General features: G+C 38.9%; 1 protein-coding gene across 1 annotated transcript in view; it reads right to left on the bottom strand.

Moving 5' to 3' along the window:
• Positions 1–7,375: 7,375 nt before the first annotated feature.
• Positions 7,376–19,266, bottom strand: part of VWC2 (von Willebrand factor C domain containing 2) — a gene marked incomplete at its 5' end in the record, with an annotated part of 163,664 nt that continues 151,773 nt past the window's right edge. The window contains one exon of the mRNA XM_008576192.1: positions 7,376–7,885. Coding sequence (XP_008574414.1) covers positions 7,734–7,885 — 152 coding nt within the window. The remainder of the gene's footprint in view (positions 7,886–19,266) is intronic.

Below are 19,266 nucleotides of genomic sequence, written 5' to 3'. Positions count from 1 at the left end.
TAACTTCGCAATTTTATCAGTCGCTACTTCATATCAGGAGGTAGCAAAATTATGCTTAAAATTATAAATGGTGACATTGATGTAGGTTAATGACGTTAATACAAAAGCTCAAAGGGGCATGTGATGCCACCACTTTTTAAGTTGGTTTAAGGACTTTTGTTAATATACTAGGCTAAGCTGTATTTCACACATAGAATGCACTCAATAAATATCTAGAGTATGAAATAAATAATTGAAGAAGGTTAGCAGCTACTCCGCTAGAAGAATGTTTGCATGGAAGTAGTGCTGTCCCTTCTAGCCCTGACTGTGCCCCATGCAGGATCGTGGAATTTTCTGGGCTTTGGAACCAGAAAGACACAGCCTCAGTTCTACTGCTGAAACTAGTTACCTACCATGTGTTGATTTCCTCATTGACACAGCAGAGTTGATAAAAGGAAGATATCAGATGAAAAAATTTGAAATTTGAAATTGTAGTTTTTGTCATATAACTGTCATTTAATAAATGGCAATTTACTTCACTTGTGTCGAGGAAGACTGGATTATATTTGGTCATATTTTAAAAATTTCAGCGCAAGGATCATTCCTAAACAAACTGATGCCTGAATACTATATTGTCAAGAGATATAGATATAGTTTGGTTAGGAATCGAAAAATAGGCTGAACATTTAGACTAGGTCACAACATTTGTGTGAGGAGCTACTTTTTACTTTGACAAGTATCAAGATTGGCATAGTTGAATTAGGGGAATATGTTGCTGCTCATCCCCTATATTTGTATATTTGGGAAAAAGCGAATGGTAAGACTTCAAGTCGCAAGCTCTGGCATGAAGGTGCTGGGTTTTTAATTTAACTCCTCATTCACTAGGCTGAGTCTTGAGGCAGTTTCTGAACCTTCCTGGGCCTACATTTACTTTTCTGCAAAAAAGTGGATAGTGTTAGCCACTGTTTGGGGGGATTACAAAGTTAAATGAGATAATAAGTGAAAGAACCTAGCATAATTCTTGGCTGATGATATACATTTACTGATTGTCTGAGAGTGGATTTTTTAAAACTATGAAATAAACTACTTGATTATACATAGAATATTAATAGTTTCATAGAAAGACATTACTTGTGGCATACTTTTCTGTTTTTCCATTTTAATTATAGGAATTACATGCTTAAGAAGGGGATAATCCCTGAAATCAAGTAAAAATAAAAATAAAAGTACATTTATTTGATAATGTAACTATAATAAATAAGGGAAAAGGAAATGAATATTCTCATAAAATGTATTTGGGAATAGTTCAGCCTGAAATTTAAATTCCAGGAAGTTTTTAAAAATAGAAAACATTAATCATTAATTAAAATATTATTATATATTAAATAAAATTGAGAAATGTTTCTACTTACTGAAAATTAAATTGAAAATTAAGGTGGCAATATTTACAATTGTTTTTAGTCATCAGGCTTTATCAATAATTTACTAAAATGACTTCAAGCATATCCTTGGATTACTTGTGATAATTCTGTGCATATATCATGGGTCAGCCATAGGCTTTATGCATTTCTCTGAACTTAACAGGAAGGAACTGAACAGTATACATAAGCAGTATACATTTTTGTATCATAAACTGCCCATTGGCCAAGCATTTAGAGTGTGTTTTAAGTTGTCATAATGTTATTGAAACTTTGGGTGAACACTCTCAGCCTGACGGTCAGTGTCACTTAATATTTGATGGGATTTATTCATTTAAAAATTAGGTATTTAAGATTAATTTCTACAGTTTTTGTGTTAAAGCTAAAACAGCAGGTGCTTTGCCAGATCCATAGTGAAATTCAACACTGGTGAAAGCTGTAGACAACCATCCCTATAAAACACTTTTCAAACAGGCTATGAAACTACTACATTTCTTCACAGAAAACTCAGTTCATTTATTTTATCAATTCACTAGATACATATTGAGGTATTTAATTATCTTACATTGTAGAGGATTCATAAAGCCAATGTACTTCACAGGGCCTGGTTTTCCAAAGCCTTGCAGTTTCAAACATTGACCTTGCAAAGGACAGGAAATTTTCCCCAGGCTATAAAGTCTCTGTTGTAAGATAAAGAATTGTAACACAGCAAGGTTGCTGGCTCAAAGACAGACAGGTTACTGATTGATATGTGAAGATACTGGGAAATTGCCGTAAGAAGAGAGTGTTTGCTAAAATCAAGCCTTTGTTGCAAATTGCATTATAGAAGGTCACCTTGCTTGACTTATTGAATGTTACCAGCTTCTTTTGTTAAACTTGTTAAACTGTACTTGGTAAAACCCCACCTCTGTCTCTTCCTGTAACTTGCTGGTCTGGAGAATAAATGCAGGAAGAGAACCCCAATTCGTGGTTAATTTCCCAAATGGAAGGAATGCCTCATGCTTGAGGGTTCTGGGATTTTAACCCCTTTCTGGTACATCTCACTGCTCAGAAGAGATGGCTTTGAGTAATCTTTGGTGGCTCTGTCACCCAGGGGACAAGGGGTGACAAATCTGTGGGAGGCAAAGCAACATTACATAGAAAGTTAAAATATGCAGAAGTACTCAAAACTGCAAAATAAAGTGTAAGAAACTTGTATTTTAAAAATTGGAAATAAGCAGGTATATAAATAACAAAACTGTAAATTTGACTTCTTTTATTATCAGTAAGTACCAATGTCTCTTCAATATAAGAAATGTTCTTCAGCATCAGAAATTTTACACCAAAAGTGGATTTTTTTCCTGACTTATATCAGAAATGGCCAATGCCATAGTTCATCCTAAACTATCACAACAGTTGGGTACTTGGTGTGTCCCAGGTTGCTGTGCCCTGGATATCTGAGATTTGCAAGTTACTGTAATGAGAAACCAAAAGACAACAGGGCAGGGAATAAGAATGGGAGCATTTAGTTGCTCTTCAATATATACATTGGCCTTAAGCAAGGACAGTAAATCACTCTGAATCGATAGATTGAATACCATTGAACAAGCCTTTAACATAAAGACACTGGGTGATGTTGTGGGGATTGAATGTCTCATAGCCTGAATTAAAACAATTTGTAAATAATAGAGCAAACAGACATAAAATTAACTATAATGCAAAGTATGATATGATTTCTAAATCATATGCCTAAAATAAGATACCAAATTATATTATGACAGGGACACAGTGACAATCCAATTAGGACTAAAGAAGCCTTCTCACAAGCAATGGCACTTGGTTGGACACTGAAAAATTGTTAATATCTCAACATGTTGAAAAGGACACTCGAAGCAGAATTTGGAAAAGTAGAGGCAAGTTCAGAGCATAGCTGGGGCACCCAGAGCCTACAGTTCTAAATAGTCAGCATGAATCGGGTCATGGTGTGGACTGTGACCTAATCATGAAGACACCAGTCTGCCATGCTGAGGAGTTTGGCTGTTATTTTGTGTGCTCTTGGGATCCTCAAATAATTCTGCTGAAAACTAGATCTCTGTTTAGGAAACTAAAATAGTAGGCTAAAGAGGTTGGTTTGGAATGAGGAGGTGGTATAAGCAGGCTGTTGGAACAAGGAGAACCTGAGCTTTGGAAGTGGCAGGTGAAATGTAAAAAGGATGTGCTGTAAAAATGCATTTGTTTCAGAATAAATGAGTTGCTCTCTCTAAATCTAATTATTCAGGATAGTTATTGACTGCATCAGCTATCCACAGATGCTACTAGTGGGAAAAAAATAAGTAGGTAGGTAGGTCCAGTAAAAACTTAAGGTTGCAAATTATATTGGCCAAAGAAGCACATATATTGTTACCAATGGTACTTGTTTTTACCTATGATACTGCCCATTATGCAGGCAGGATGACGTCTACATTACTTTTCTTATAACATTGTCTTGGGGGTGCGGGTGGGGGATATTGGACCTTAAAAAATTTAATGAAAAGTAGACTTGATCTCTTGCCTAGTGAAGTAAATTTATTTATTTATTTATTTATATTTTTATTTATTTATTTTTTTGGCTGGTAAGGGAATTGCAACCCTTGGCATGGTGTTGTCTGCACCACACTCAGCCAGTGAGTGCACAGGCCATCCCTATATAGGACCCAAACCTGCGGCCTTGGCGCTACCAGTGCCGCACTCTCCCAAGTGAGCCAAGGGGCCAGCCCTTGAAGCAAATTTATTAAATTGTTAATGTTTGTTAAATCATGGTTTGTGTCTATAATTTTGTTTTTTGTATGTTTAAATAGTCATTTAAAAAAATGGATGTAGTTTCCAACAATGCTTGTTTGAAATAGGGTATATTTTTTCATGTTTCAAATAATGTATGCCTTAAACACATTCACTTCTTAAAACAAAAGAATCGGAAAAATATCTGAATTTTCTGAAATTTTAAAGACATTTTTAAACATTATATGCATAGAAAATTTATGTTGGGGAACTGAAGAGAAGAGTTTCTTAAACATATTTGTGATGTTACATGCTTTAAAATGTTTGAGAATTCATCTCTTAATATGTTTCACTGCACAAAACAGATGATGAAGTTGTAAGAATGAAAAGATTAAAAGAAATATTATCAAATGTAAATTAGTTTCAAGGCATATAGACTCTTTTATGTCACAGGTACTTTCCCTCTCCTCTGTACTCACCACAACACACAGCAGGCCCTGCCACGTGGCTGGACTGCACCTAATGCTTGTTGCATGCAGGGGTGAAATACAAGTTTTTGAAATTACTTCACCCAAGACATCTGTGAAATGCAAATAAAAGTATTGATGAATCCACCCAATAAGGAAATATCCTATGACTGAAAGAATGATTCTAACTTGAAAACTTCTAAAACATCAGATTGGTTCATTCCCAGAACCACTCTGTTGCTAAGTAGCTTATACAAGTAGCTTCATATTTGCAGATCTAAATATAATTTAAAAATTTGAAATAAATTCATGTGGTACATTTGTAAGCACAGTTTTCTTTTTTAACTTGAATAAATCACTTAACAATTACTGGGTAATAACAAAGCAGGCCTATTTGAATTTTAGTAATTATGGCTCTCCAAAAACTTCTTTAGTTGAATTCTGAGGCCCATTCTTTAGAAACTGTGTCCAAACCACAATATTTTGGAATTAATCCCTTGAACTCATACTTTCCTCTTTTTATGATGAAGTTACTGAGGTTATCACACTTATTGAATAGAACAGTTTCATCGTTGATAATCTCAGCAAAGAGTTCTATGGGAACAGAGGGGAGGAAAATTAAATGTCAACCTGAGATAGCTATGTGGATCTTATTTATAGTCTAAATTGACTGCAAGAAAAGCAGAAGTTTCTCCTGAACAAAAATGCAAATAATATCGAGTTTGTACAGTGTCATTAATCCAAGTCCTGCCATATGTTTGTTTTATGTACTGTTTTTACATGGAGAGAGGAATGCAGGGGTTGAAATCATAAACGGAGAGAGAGTTCCTGTAGTGTTGTAACAGCTGCTGAGGAGTATGCCTGGGGCAAGTGTGGGCTGCACTAGTTTAGATCGAGTGAAAGTCAGTCAGTTTCACAAGATGATACCGTGTTCACTCTCCACATATTCAACAAAATACTAGGCTTCCCAAAATTCTCATAGTATTTAAGATATCGCTGCAACTGTTCCAGAGCTCATCATGCATTCTGATAGGGATTGTATTACCCAGGGAAACAGGAAGATTTGGGGCATTACAGACTGAGTCTCTAATTGCATCATGTCTGGTGGGGAGAGAAGAGGCTACTTGTATGCTGTTAGAGATAGCTAAATGGCCCATTTACCAGGGGCTAGGGCCATTTGTTGGCAAAATGATAACTTCATAAAACCTTGTCTCAAAAAATCTACCTTTGAATCATGGCGGAATGGTCAATGTCTAGCAGCCTTCAATACTAAAAGTGAAATTTTGAAAAGCTGATCATAGCTGAGAGCAATTAGCTAATAATCCCCCTGAGTATTTTCATAAAATCTATGTACATGAAGTCCATTTGGCCCAAGATGTTCTTTATAAACAAGATAAAAATTATCCATGAGCATACGTAAATGTTTTGATGATTCAGTGAGTGGTGGTTTTACACTTACAAAGGTCTACAATGGTTCACTCTACAATGATGAAAGATGTATCCATTTTTTGTGACTATTATTCAGTCTTTAATGATTGAATGATTTTATATATACATATATATATATATATTTTTTTTTTTTTGTATTTTCTGTGCTTTTCCTAGGAAGCTTCTCTAGCCTCCATTTGCTGGCTTTTATTTTATTCCCTAACACAAAGCAATGTAATTTCTTATTCCTGTTATGCCAGAGACCAGAAGTCTACGAAGGCTAGAAACCACTCCTCATTCCTTTCTTGTCATCACAATATTTTGTACTTAATAACTGCTTAATTCAAAATTTTGGAATGAAAAATGTGTGGAAAAAACACTTTAAAGGCTTCAAACAATGGTTATAGGTTTGCTTTTTTACCCTACATCTATTAAGACTTTGACTACCTCTTTCATCAATGTGCCAAGAGTTGATATGATCAATAAAGGTTGATCAATATGCATTGATCAGATCAGCAGGACTTTACAGTGGCTTCAGTTGTTCCCTGTCCAGAAGAAGGAAAGGAAGTTGGTTTTGAATTATGTGCAACTACAGACAGTTGTACAGTACGCCTGGCCTTCAGCTTTGTTTTAACATAGGTGACAGAAGAACTGCGTTCTCACAGTGTTCTTGAAGGATGACTAATACCTGGTTATCTTCCAGATTTTACTACGTACATTTTGGAAGATAGATGACTCATTCCACTAAGAAATATGAGTCTGCTGAACTAAAAGCTAAAATATCTGTAGCACATTCAGATTTCATTTATAAACTTGTTCAGATATTTGATTTTCCTTAACTCTCCTCCAGAGAATTGAAGGACTCTCCCCCTATTTTACTGCATGCTTCAGCTTGACGGAACAAATTTTCCAGCCTACCGTATACTCCTCAGTTTAGGGAGTGAATGAATTCATGTTTAGAAGAGAAAGTAACAGAAATGAAAATGAAATATATGTATGCATTTATCTATGATCCACAACTTAGGTGCTTAGAAAGAACTAAAAAAGTGTGTGTTAGTGATCTTTACACCTGCGTTTCCCAAATGACTGAGAATGAGGCTGATAAAATGATATTAAAAAAGGAAATATATTTATGTAAATTAGGCTGAGTTTTCTAAGGATAAACTTTTTATATAAGTCTGAAATCAAAAAGAATTTGTACGAGGTTTCAGTGGAAATCAGTCCTATTGTCTTATGATCCACTCCCGAGTGCACTGTTCCACGTGAAGATGTGAGAGGGACTGACAGCCACCAACATTCCCACGTGATGGAATCAGAACTGAAAAAGACATGCAGGTACGCGGTGAGGACGGTTGACAACACAGCATTTTTAATCTGTATCTATAGAAAACATTTATATAAGCTCTCTAATAGAGGGATTATAGAAATACATTTAATATATAATAGTGTCCTTTAGTGTACTTACTGTGAAAATAGCACATTTATTTAGAGAGGGATTTTATGCCCAAAGTTCTTGTTGATGTTTTGGTACAGATCCACTTTCTTCTCTTGCAGTAATTGTTACTAAGAAAAACAAAAAGTACCAACACTTTTCCATATTCTTCATCAAAAGTCTTCTCCTTTTGATTGGTATTTCCCAGAGTCATTTAGAATGCTCCCATCAGTTAAATACTCTAGAAAAATGTCAGTTTTGGGTCATGAGTGTCTACATCTGCCTGCACTCGTGCCTGGTGCACATGGCCTGCCGCTCGATCCTCCACGTGCCCTCCTCATACGTGCAGTGACATATGGTGCACTCGTCGGTCTGCACTTCTCTGCCAGCGGGGATGACAGCAGTTTCTGCAAAGCAGTTGGGGCCTGAAATGCAGAAAAATGTTTCATAGTATGAGCATGCATAGATATAGGTAGTTAGCACCGTAATATCTGTTTTATTCACTCTCTTTTATGAAGGGTAGTGGAAAAGTTATAATGTCAGCAGTATGAAGTACGCCTACTTTTTTTTCAGAAATGAAACAAATGTTATTTAAAATTTTTATGAGTGACAACACTGAGATTTTCATTAACAGTCTGTTCCATTTTGGGGTCTTGTACACAGGCCAAATCTATTACCATTTGATTTAATTAATTCTAAATGACCAAAGAAAAGGCATAATTAACTGGGACCTTCAAAGAGCCAGTCTTATTCTTCCTGACACTTTTAGCAGAAAGAGCTTAAACAAGCAAACTGCTTGAAGTGCCATAAGCATACTTCCACATCTCTTGGAGCAGATTTTCTAACTAGCATTTATTAGGATCACCTGGAGGGCCATTGCAACACTAGCTGCAGGTTCCCACCCTCCTCCCTAGAGTTTTGGACTCACTAGATTTGGGATGGGGCCTGAGAATTTGCTTCGATAAGTTCCCAGGTGATGTGTATGCTGCTGGTGTGGGACCACACCCTGAGAAGCACTGTCTCAGCATGTGCCAGAGGTGTATCTTCACAATCTTCCATGGAAATTGAGGATCTCTGTAATTCTCCAACAATATCGACTATAACCCTGTCAACCAACAAAGGTGTCACATCTGCACTTAATGTAAAGGTCAAGGACATGAAGAAAGAAGTACCAGAAAGCTTTCCAGAGAGTTGAAACAAAAGTATTTTTTTTAAAAACCTCCCCCTAAAATTCAAACATCAGTAGTTATTGCAGCTTAAATAAAAGCCACAACGTTGAACTTCAGCAGCTTGCCAAAATACTCATTCTCTCTCTTTGTTTCTAAAGTCTTTGACAATGTGCTCACAACCAAAATATGTTAAATTATAGTGTGTGAAGTCATCAAAGAGATGGAATTAAAATTAATGTAACAAAACCTCAAGATAAAAGTGGCTTTTCTAAGATTCTGAGCAGAATAATTCGTGTTTTCGTGGTGGTGCTTCCTCGCATCCTTCGAGTGGGTCAAGTACACCAGCTGCTCAAGTCATGCTCCAGATGTGGCTCCCCGGGTGAACACACCACTGTCTCCTTCCTGGACTCTGTTTTGTTCTTGTCCTCCATTCAGACGCTGCCCTGAGAGTCTTCCCTGACCTCTTTTTCTCCTCTTCTCCCATGGAGACCTCAAAGATTTAACAGTCATTCCTCTGGCAATAACTCCCAAATCACAGTCGCAATTCTCACTGTCTTTATTGCACTCCAGTCCTATTTGCAGGGGGCAGCGGTCCACCCTGCCTGCTGACACCAGATTTATCGTGCCCGGACTCAGTGTGTCCTCTATCTGCCATCTGAGGAGCTTTATTTATGTTAAAGACACTCACCCACCAGCTTTGCTGAACTGTAATACATGAAATTCAAGACACTCCCCACCCAACCGCCCCAGCGTGACACCGTGCCCTGGCCCACCTCCACACTTCCTTCAGATCCCAAGGTCCTCAGCCTGGGGCAAGTTTTCCTCAGCCGCATGAGGTCAATGCCCAGCAGTGCCACCATGGCCATTCAGGTGGGATCTACATTGTAAAGCTTCCCTAAGTGCTTGGTGACACTGTCCTGCTTGGCCCCTGAAACACACTGCATTTTACACTTGGTTTGAGCTTTCTCTGGTATACCTGGTATGCTTTTTCTTTTCTGTTTATCATTTTTTCCAGACTTTAATTTCAGGACACAATCTGCTTCTCTTTCACCCTAATATCTGTCAGTGTGCTTTGCACACAAAAGACACACCTTAATTGCCCAGAAAACATGCAATCTTAGGTACAGGAATACATACAGGTCTTGTCTCCAGACAAATCTGGATTAAAATCTGGTACTGCGGCTTAAGAGCTATGTGATATTGGACTAAATAGTTTATTTTTTGTGTGCCTTAATGGCCTCATCTACAGATGGGAACCATCATACCTCACAGTGTCTCAGGAGGATTACACTAGATAACACATTTCTCATGCCCTGTTACTATTTTACAAACTCCAGGAAAAGTCCTCGCCTGAGTAAATCTGTGTCAGTGCAATGGTCACTTCTAATGAATTTTTTTAGGATTATTAATTAATTTATTTTTTATGTCACTGTAGGATTTTGGGTCTTTATTTTTCAGTGTTTTGCAACCCACTGCAGTCTCTATTCTTTCTGATGTTTGAGTTGTTCATAATTGGTCTAGCGGGAGGCTTGAATTTCAAGCTGGCTCTAGTGTCCTTCTGACACACATTCACAGAAAGTTTCTTTCATTTCAGAACCAAGAAGAAATCTCTCACTCATCTTGCTCATATCTGGAATTTATCTTTTTTCCAAGGGGGCCTCCTGATACCTTTTGGTGGAGAATATATTTAGAACCGAGACCTGAATGTTGCATGTGTGTGTTATACTAGGTGGCCCTCTCAGTGGGGGCAGATGGGAACACACACCCATCTTAAAATTGTAAGTTCATAATATTAATTATAATTCAAATTTTTCTTCCTAGATTTTATATATGTATACCTTTTCTCTTACAATGAAACAGTTTACATTTAATATACTTACTTGATTTATTCTTTTTCTTTTTACTTTTTAGGTTTTAATTATATCTCAATTTACAATGAGACTTCTGTTTATTAAAATCCATAACATACTCACCTATTTTTTAAAATCCAACAGTTACATAAAGTATTTTAAAAATAACAACACAAATGTTATTCATAATAAATAATGGATACATTTTCTTTGCACCTCGTATAGTCAGCATATTTTGTTCAAAAGCCACTTCACTTTTCTCTGTGTATTATCCGTGACACACAGAGCGGGGTTCATTTGTTTGCCTTTATCCTGTCCACCCCATTCCTGCTCTGTTACCTCCCACCTCCAGCCATTATATAATTTCTTTCTTTCTTTTTGATTTTTCGGCAGCAGAGATCCGAATCCTTGACAGTGGTGTTATAATACCGCGCTCTAACCAACACCTTCAGTATCTTCTAATTCCTCTTTCCAGCTTAACTTTTTCTTAAGAATAAGCAAATTATTTCTTCATTTTTCTTATAGAAAATTTAGTACACAAACTGTTATATGTGTGTGTATGTGTATACACTTTCCAATTTTACCATTAAGAGATCTGTGAAATTTTCATATTTTCTTTCTTTTCTGAAAATCTATCAGACATAGAAAAAAATAACTTTCTTTTCTTTGTTTTTTTTTTTTTTTTTTTTTTTCACTTAAAAACATGCCCCAGTTGATCGCTCCGTGTCGGTGCACAGAGACTGTCCCTGTTCTTCTTGGCTCCACTGTGTGCACTCAGTGTGCTTTATTCTGCACACATTGTACTGATGGATACTTTGAAAGTGATCCTCACCTGTATGAGATGTATAAATGCTTAGCACATTTTTTTATCATCTGCTTCAGGCAAAGAAAAGAGTTAGAAATTGTTGGGAACTTATTAGTAAAAATGGTATTTATGAGGAGAAGCCAAAAGCCAACAAAAATATCAAGTGTTGAAATAAAACGATTTAAAACACAGTCCTAGAGGCAGAAAGCAACAATTTACATTCTGTTTCATACAGAAAATTATTTGCTATATACACTTTCAAATGTATTCCTATATAAGTTCATCTCTCTCTCATTGCTAAATCAATAACAAGAAGAAACATTGGCTCTGGGCCTTCCTCGAGTCGCAACTTCCAGACTAAACTTGGAGTAAAGACGCCACAAGCATTTGAGCTGTGGGATGTTTACCTGCCGAGGCTGTGATAAAAAGAGAGTAATTCTCCTTGATAAGAACTTCATGAAGTTTAATATAATTTGTTAAATCCTTGACAGTTGTTTAACACCGACTATATTCTTCGGTCCCGTTTCCCATACATCACAGAGATACCCATGCTGAATACATCGGGCAGCCATGCAAGGACACTTTTGTCTTACGCTGTAGGAGTGAGGCAGGGGAGGGGGAACTTGTGTTTCAAATAAGCTGCATAAATGTGAATCATTCAAGAATTTATAAAGCAGCTCCCACGGGGACCCTACATGACTGAATAACAGCCACTTAAGCTCTTGGAGAAATTGTGAAAAATCAAAACATAAAATCAAACTAACTTTGAGTTCAAATCCCCTTACTGGCTAGCCATATATATATATATATATATATATATATATCGCCAATATGTATATATCTCCCAAGTGATCACAGGAAGAAAAATGAGGAAAAAGGCAATTAAAGACATTTAAAGGGTGAGGCTTACGGTCAATATGGTGGAATAGATTGTCCCCAGCATCACTCTCTCCCATAAATCAACCAATTTACAACTATAGAAAAGAAATGACAGCCAAGCTGGGGCTTCTAGAGCTCAGAGGAAGAGGAGGAGAGACCTACAGCATGCATGAAGTTAGGAGAAGTCACGATGAGAGAAAGAAAGAATCACTGATCATTTTGAGCCCTGGTTGCATCCAGGCTGGAGCTGCTGAGCACATGGAGCAGGAGCTGGCAAAAGCCACAGCTTTGCCCTTCAGATGAAGTTGCTTGGAGGCAGCAGGAAAGAAGAGGGCCTTGGTGGCCCTCAGGCTACCAATACTACTAATAGGGTTCCTGTGGACTCACAGAGGATTGAAGAGCCACAACAACTGAAAAAAGAGCCAATCAGAGTCTGGTGTCATCACAAGGGACCAGCATATGGCCTGCCCCATGGGAAGGGTTTGGAGTGCAGGCGGTGGGGAGACAGGCCCCTGGGAGAACAGTGGGGCACAGCAAGGACAGGTGATCTACCCCCCAATCAGTGAAGGACCACTCAGAGGAGACTGATCAGGAATATAGAATTGCATGGAGTGTAGTATGATGAAAAGTTTCAGGCCCAGATCAGAGTTTCTACACAACCCAGGAGCACCAGATCTCTTGAGAGCTGGAAGTACCTATAAAGAGTTTCTACACAACCCAGGAGCACCAGATCTCTTGAGAGCTGGAAGTACCTGTGTCAACCATTAAAACCTAAGCTGTTCAAAAAGCCTTCCCCAGGGAATCAGCAGCAAAGCAGCAATTTAGCTCAAGTACTGGTCCCCACAGGAAGTTCCCCCATTTTAGAAGTAAGCAAAGGACAACAAATGAGTTCCAGTGCAGAGTTTAAGTGGTAGGAACAGCAAATAATCCAATACAGAAATGAAAGAAAAAACAAAATACCTGCAAAAAGAGACAAAGTTTGATATTAACTAGTAAAGGTCTCATTTCACCAAAAAACACCTATAACACCTAGAAAGTCCAAAAGTCTCCTGGGCTACCAAGCCAGAAAGGGGGGAAGGCTGTGGGCCTCAGCTGTGCCCCCTGACACCTGTAACCAATCCTGAGGGTGGGGAACAAGGGCCTTCACCATACACCCCCTGACACACACAGCCAGCCCAGCGGCAATCACCAAGCTGACAAAGGAAGTGCCACAGGCTCTAGCAAGCCAGTGTGGTGGGGGGCCAAGGGATTCATCTACACCCCCCCCCGACATGTGCATCCAGCCCAGCGACAACCACCAAGCCACAGCAAGAAGGGTCCCAGGTTCCCAAGCTGGGATGATGGGGACAAGGGCTTTTGTTACACCCCCCTGACATCTGCACCCAACCCAGCAATGACCAAGCCACTGCTGGAAGCCCCCTAGTCTCCCCTGTGGGAATGAGGGGGGTGCCACAGGCCTCAGTCTTGCCCCTCTTCCTTCCACCTCCTTCCATCCCATTTCCTTCCCCTTTCCCCTCTCCCCTCCCTCCCAACTGCTCCACAACATCCTAGAATGTAAAAAATGTTAATAAAATTACATTTTCTTTAAAAAAAATTTAAAAATAAATAAAATAAAATAAAAAGGAATTTATAAAATAGACTTTCTTGTCAAATGATTTTAGCCCACATAGGGGATTATTCAGATGACTTTTAATTAGAATTCTATGTCAGGTTGTTATTTTTCCTACTTCTTATATTCAGTTACGATATAAAGTTACTGCGCTTGTATTTTCTAAGTTCTTTTTGAATCAAAACCACATAGAAGTGTTTGGTAAGCTATAAAAATTTAACGAAAGTATAAATTTAGATTTCTCCCACAGATTCCACTTATTGAAATTTTCTAAGGCTTTCATCTTATCAGCAGCATTCCTATAAATTCACCAAGTTGTTAGACTCTCAGCCAACTCCCTCTGAATATGTGTCTACACACACACACTTGTTTTTTAATGAAATATATTATTTTGAAAAACTTTTTACTTTGAAATTATGGATTCAAATCATTCCAGGAAGTTGCAAAGGTAACAGAGGAAAGATGTATACCCTCTAGTCACTCCCCCACCAGTCACATCCTACATAATTATAGAACGATACAATAAGAGAAACTGGCAAGGTGTAATGGGTGAGTATACGTCTATGTTATTTGATCACATGCGCAGTTTGTTTTGTAATCACTACCACAATCAAGATACAGAACTGCTCCATCACAAGAAACCTCCCTCCTGCCACCTTCTGTAGTCACACTGACCCTCCCATCCCTAACCCCTAGGAACTATTAATACCTCCATACCTACAGTTAGATCTCTGTTGCGATTTTTGTCTCCACTCCCTTTTTGCTTTTTGTGGTTTTATAATTGAGCATTTTATGATTCCACCTTTCTTAGCTTATCTGTTATACTTCCTTTTTTATTTATTTTGTTGTTGTTGCCCTAGAGTTTGCAATATACATTTACAATTCATACAAGTCCACCTCAAGCAACACTGCCACTTCACAGGTAATGAGAGTTCCTTACAGAACAAAATCATCTGAACGCCTCCTTCCCATCTGCTGTACCCGTGCTGTCCTTCCCTCCAGTTATGTATGAGTACACACAAGCATACATGAAGGTACTTCAGAAAGTTTGTGTAAGAATAAAATTAAAAGATAATACGAAACTTTCCACAGACTTTCTGAAGTAGCTTCATATAGATACATATATATGTGTGTTCGTGTGTAAATATAATACATGCATATGTATATACACAAACACATGTATATCATAAGCATGCATAATCAAATACATTGTTGCTATTATTATTTTGAACAAACTGTTACCTGTTTGATCAATTAAGAATAAGGAAAAGCAAAGTTTTTATTTTACCTTCACTCATTTTCTCTCTGTTGCTCTTTCTTTCTTTATGTAGATCTGAGTTTTTGACCCATATGCTTTTCCCTCTCTCTGAATAGCTTTTAACATTTCTTGCAAGGCAACACATTCCCTAATTTTCGTTTGTTGCAGAAAGCCTTTATTTCCAGGGTGATTTTGCAGGGTTCGGAATTCTAGGGTAGAGGTTTTTTCTTACCACGTGTTAAATATTTCACTCCACTCTTCTTGCCTGCGTGGTGTCTGAGGAAAAGGCAGGTGTAATTAGTCTCTTTGCTCCTCTGTAGGTAAGGTGTTCTTTTCTCTCCGGCATCTTTCAAGATTTTTTCATTATCTTTATTTTCTTTCTGTAGTTTGAAAAATGATATACACAGATGTAATTTTTCTGGCATTTATCCTGCATGGTGTCCTCTGAGCTTCCTGGATCTGTGGTCAGGTGTCTGGTATTAATGCAGGGAAAATTCTCAGTCCTCGTTGCTTCAAAAATTGTTTTATTCCTTTGCTTCTTTTCCTGGCATTCCCATTATGCCTATTTGATACCTTTTGTGGCTGTCCTGCAGTTCTTAGATATCCCGTGGAGTTTTTGTCTCTTTTTTTCTCTTTGCTTTTCAGTTTTGCAGGTTTCTACTGACATATCCTCAAGCTCAGACATTCTTTCCTCAGCCATGTGCAGTCAAAGTGTGTCTCATCTCTAGCATTTCTTTTTTATTCTTTCTTAGAATTTCCCTCATTCTGCTTTCATTACCCACCTGGTCTTGCATTTTGTCTACACATTCCATTGGAGCCTGTAGCCTATCAATCACAGTTATTGTAATCCTACTTTGGTAATTCCAACCTACCCTGTCTGACTCTCATTCTGATGCTTGCTCTGTCTCTTCAAACTGTCTTTTTGCCTTTCAATTTGCCTTGTAACTTTTTCTTGTTAGCTGGACATGGTGTGCTAGGTGAAAGCAACTGCTGTAGATGGGATTTCAGTAATGTGGGGGAGGGAGGCATTCTGCAGTCCTGTGAGGAGGTCTTAGTCTTTTGTGAGCCTTTGCCTAGGGACGTGCTTACCCGTGCCTTTGGTCATACAGGATGGCTAGAGTGGGCTGGAGCTGAGTATTTCCCTTCTTCCCGGTCAGGTAGGCTCTGATAAAACCCCAGCAGGTTAATCTCCAGTTAAACAGCATCTCCTGAGAGCAGACCTTGTTAAGAACAATGCAATGCTCTGCATATTTCAAATGGCTATTTCTCTTCCCCCTGACAGAGCATGAGTGGATTTTTCTCTGATACTCTGCGAGAACCAGGTTGAGCTCCTGGCAGTAAAATTCACAAAAGTGTGGGGACCTCACTCAGCCTGGGTCCCCCTGGAGTTTTCTGACACTTGTCTATACTGAGCCTCCAGAAATTCATCAATTACAGGTCAGGTTTTCATTGATTGTTGTTTACATTTTGCTACACCAGCACTGATACCCAGAGAGGTTTCTGCTCAGTTAAGTTGTGGTTTTCTGTATTCATCTGTTGGTGTAATTGGGGGGCAGCAGTTTGTCCTGTGACCTCACTTTTCTGATGGATCTAAGAAGAATTGATTTTTTAGTTTTCTCAGCTACTTACTTGTTTTTAGGATGGAGTTCCAGCTTCCAAGCTCTGTGTCAGACTGGAAACTCTATTGATTGATGTTGGACGATTGAGCCAACTTTGCCTACTTGAAATAAAGCCCACTTGGTCTTGGTGTAAAATTCTTTCTATATATTTATGTATTCTATTGTTCAGTATTTTGTTAAGAAATGTCATGTCTATATTCATGCAAAATATTGGTTTGTATTTTTTTTTTATTGTCTTTGCCTGGTTTTGGTATCGGGATAGAACTGACTTCATGGAATAATTTGAGAAATTTTCTCTTCTATTATTGGAAGAGACTGAGTGGTATTACTCTTCTTTAAATGCTTGGTATTATTCTCCAGTGAGAGCCTCAGGGCCTGAAGTTTTGGGGAGAGTTTTAAAGTTATGAATTCAATTTCCTTAATAGTTCCCATACAAATTTTTGCATATCGGGTGAGTTGGGGTAATATGCATTTTTTAAAGGACTTTGTCTGTAGTTTCTAAGTTATTAAATTTGCATGTGTAGAGTTGCTGATAATATTCCTTCATTTTCTTTTCCTTTTTTTTTTTTTTTTGTCCTTTTTGAAACCAGCTGCACCGCGCTCAGCCAGTGAGGGCTGTGAGCACACCGGCCATCCCTATATAGGATCCGAACCCGTGGCGGGAGCGCTGCTGTGCTCCCAGCGCCGCACTCTCCCGAGTGCGCCACGGGCTCGGCCCCTTCATTTTCTTTTTAATGTCTGTTGGGTCCATACTCATATCTCTTTATTTATCACTGATATTACTAATTTGTGTCTTCTCTCCTTCCTTCCCCTATGTCTTGTGACAAGTTTATCAATTTGTTGATCTTTTCAAAGTAACACTTTTTGTTTCAATGCTTTTCTCTAGTGATTTCCTGCTTTCAATTTTATTAATTTCTGTTCTCACCTTTACTGTTTTCTTCTTTCTATTGCTTTTGGTTTATTTTGCTTTTATTTTTCTAGTTTCTTGAGTTAGGATCTTAGATGATTGGTTTGGGAACTTTTCTCTTTTCTAATGTAAGCATCAGTCCCATAAATTTTCCTTTTAGCACTGCTTTACCTGTGAATCACAAGTTTTGATCTGTTACATATTTGTTTCCATGAAGCACTTTAATTTTACAGACTTGAAACCCTGGAATTACTTAGAATCTTGAGAAAAAATATCATGATTACCTAGTGAACTTAAATATAAATTACTTAAGAGAATACTGATGTATAAAAATGTATTGTAATATAATCAGTCAATGACCAACTTCTCTGTATTTAACTTCATTAATAAGTACAGGAATGAAAGAAAACAATTTTTAATCTTAATTATGATATTTAAGCTTCATATTAATATGCTATATTACAAGAAAATTGAAACAGGCAGAACAATGTTATAAATATGGAAAACAAGATTTAGAGATCCTTTGGTTCGTTGACTGGGCGTAGCTAGGCCTGCCTTTGTGCTTTTACGTCTGTGTATTTGTATGTGTGTAGGGTGTCGGTGTCCTCTGGCATGTACTTCTGTATCAGAGTCCGTGTATGTGTACGTAGTGTTGATATGTATATCTGAGTCCGAGTTATGTTCGCGTGTCTACTTTTGTTTCTGTCCAAACAGCGGCCTTTGTTTGACACAGCCCTGGACCCAGGGATAGGACAGCAGAAGGCAGACATACTCCTATCCTCTCTGACCTTCAACCTGAAGGGAAGAACTGGCTTATACCCTGGGGCTCACTCACCTATCTGGCCATCCTAGAGAGTCTATGCAAGGGACCTGCGTCTGTATCTGGTATGGTCTCATGGTGACACTTGGGGATTGGGTAGAGCCCAGTAACTGCTGAACAGGGTTGACTTTGGGTCCAGCGTGGGAAGGACTTCCCTGAAGACAGGGACAGGAAAGGGTTCTTGAAGCTGGACCCTGTCTTCCCTGAAGCCTGCCACCTGGTCACCAGGAGAGGATGGTCCGCTGCCATGGCGACGGGTCTGGAGCGGCCGTGCCAGGAGACAGCGCGACCCTAAGAAATGTGTGCTGTGATACCAGAGTACTATTTGCATTTCCAAGAGCAACAAAAAACGAATAAATCTTTGAACAACGAACCTACAACAACAAACAAGCAACAACAGGTTCGAGGTTTTAGGGCCGACACAAAAGAAGACTCCTGAGAGTGCCCAAGCCCTGCTGCAGGTTCGAGGGAGCAGCCTGAGACAACAAAGGCCAAGAAACTCAGCAGAGACGACACAGAAATGGAGTGGAAGGCGCCGGACCAGCCCAACTCTGCGAGCTCTGTGAGTCACCCCCAGCCCAGCCCCACTTGCGGGGTGAAGCCCGACTGCTCCCTGCCCACCTGGCTCCCGCCTACCACACCAGGCCAGGGGCCCACAACAGAGCTGCCTCCATTTTCTTGGGTGGGGGCAGAGACGGCCGGCTCAGATCAGGCAGGGCAACCACCTCTGCTTGGCACGGCTCCTCACTGAGACTTGCTACTTGCTTACCTCGACGTGGGGCGCCCTGGGGCCTGTGGACCGGCCTGCAGTCCCGCTCTCCCCGCAGATCTCTGACGGGGCTGGTAGCATGGGGAGCCCCCAGCCAGCGTCGGGGGGGCAGGGAAGAGGA

This window comes from Galeopterus variegatus, unplaced genomic scaffold, assembly GCF_000696425.1.
Source record: "Galeopterus variegatus unplaced genomic scaffold, G_variegatus-3.0.2 Scaffold1306, whole genome shotgun sequence".
In the NCBI taxonomy this organism is placed as follows: Eukaryota; Metazoa; Chordata; class Mammalia; order Dermoptera; family Cynocephalidae; genus Galeopterus; species Galeopterus variegatus.
This window is presented reverse-complemented; position numbering and strand designations above follow the sequence as displayed.